Source organism: Aristolochia californica, unplaced genomic scaffold, assembly GCF_029961685.1.
Source record: "Aristolochia californica isolate CCGP_79_NKW_82.1479 unplaced genomic scaffold, dmAriCali1.0.hap1 SCAF_2, whole genome shotgun sequence".
In the NCBI taxonomy this organism is placed as follows: Eukaryota; Viridiplantae; Streptophyta; class Magnoliopsida; order Piperales; family Aristolochiaceae; genus Aristolochia; species Aristolochia californica.
Genome location: NW_027181881.1, coordinates 12,226,519 through 12,228,295, shown reverse-complemented (window position 1 = coordinate 12,228,295; position 1,777 = coordinate 12,226,519). Strand labels below are relative to the sequence as shown.

General features: G+C 47.9%; 1 protein-coding gene across 1 annotated transcript; it reads right to left on the bottom strand.

Moving 5' to 3' along the window:
• Window positions 1-255: 255 nt before the first annotated feature.
• Window positions 256-1,550, bottom strand: LOC137954884 (uncharacterized). Its single transcript, XM_068801783.1, has 2 exons — window positions 1,046-1,550; window positions 256-833 (listed from the first exon to the last, which is right to left on the bottom strand). The coding sequence occupies exons 1-2, from the start codon at window positions 1,548-1,550 to the stop codon at window positions 256-258; spliced, it is 1,083 nt and encodes a 360-aa protein (XP_068657884.1).
• Between the last annotated feature and the right edge of the window lie 227 nt (window positions 1,551-1,777).

The window sequence follows — 1,777 nt, the reverse complement described above, 5'->3', positions numbered from 1 at the left end:
CCCTTTAAATAGGATCATTCACACAAAGATAGGTTAGGGTTAGGTTTATAAATCCCAGCTATACCCCTACCTTCAAGTCTTATTACGTAATCAATCAAATTCGAAATTAAAAGCAATATAAGTAATAAAAGTAAAATTAGGTGACTTGGTGAGTCATTGTCTCCTCCTCTGAGTGACTCGGTGTGCTATTGAGTCCATAACATCTGCCTCCCCTTGGAGAAAGAGCTTGTCCTCAAGCTCATAAGCTGGATAGACCTATTTGAAGGTCTCTAACAGCTCCCATGTCATTGCCTCGGGGTCTGTAGCGGGCCATTGCACGAGGATGTCCCACTTGTCATTCGTCACACGCACCTGTAACACCGCATAGGGTGTCAGAATGACGTGGCCATTGTCCACTGGAGGAAGGAATGGTGGAGAAGAAGGGGCTGGCCCCTTGTGAGGTTTCAGTAGTGAGACATGAAACACATCATGCAGCTTCGCTGTGTCTGGAAATTTTAGTTGATACGCCACCGGCCCCACGCATCGAATAATGGCAAAGGGCCCAAAGTACTTGGGGGATAGCTTATGGCGCGCTGGCCCGGCGAGAGAGTGCTGTCGGTACTGCCAAAGACATAGCCACTCATAGTCCCCAACCGCGTATGAGACACCCCGGTGGCTCTTGTTGTAAGCTGTAGTCATCCGGTCCTGAGCCTTTTGTAGCAGGTCTGTAAACATCTTCAACACCTGATCTCGATCCATGAATGCCTCATCAATGGCATCCACGCGGATGGTGCCTCTGGTATAAGAGACAAGCCTTGGGGGTCCCTCCCATAAAGAACCCAGAAAGGAGAGGACTACAAGGCCGAGTGGAATGAAGTGTTATAACAGTATTCTGCCCAGGGTAGATATTGAACCCACTGTTTCGATTGATCTTCCACTAAGCACCGGAGATACATCTCGATGGTCAGATTAACCACCTTGGTTTGGCCATCCGCCTGAGGGTGATATGCGGAGGAAAATTTCAATTGCATGCCACTCAGTCGAAATAGTTCCCTCCAAAAAGTACTCGTGAAAATCGCGTCCCGATCACTCACAATAGATTCAGGAATGCCATGTAAGCGTACAATATGCTCGAAGAAGGTCTGAGCCACGCGGGCTGCCGTGTAGGGGTGAGCCATCGGAATAAAATGACCATACTTGGAGAAGCGATCAACCACCACAAACAAAACAGACTTCCCGGCTGAGAGGGGAGGACCCTCCACGAAGTCCATTGAAATATCTGCCCATACCTGAGTAGGGAGAGTGAGAGGCTGGAGAAGACCTACAGGATTCAGATGATCTGATTTGTTCCTTTGACATACATGACAATCGGAGACATATGTAGTAATGGAGGACTTCATAGCCGGCCAATAGAAATCCGCCCGAATATGCCACAACGTCTTCTGTAAGCCCTCATGGGTAGAATCATGATAAGCCGAGAGAATGGCTGGAATCAACTCGGACGTGGTCGGAAGGTAAATCCGCTGCTTATAGCAAATTAGTGAATCCTGAATGGACCATTTGGAATCCATCTCCCCATTGGAAATTTTTTGGTGCAAGTACTACTGTAAGTGTGGCATGCGCATCATGGACCATGTCTAGAATGAGAAAATGCGGCTGGCTGATGGCATAGATGAGCTGTTGATGTTCAAAATGTCTGGACAAGGCATCCGCCGCCTTGTTTAATCTGCCCGCATGATACTCCACTGAGAAATCAAAGCCCATCAACTTACTAATCCAATGTTGCTGTGGTGACGTC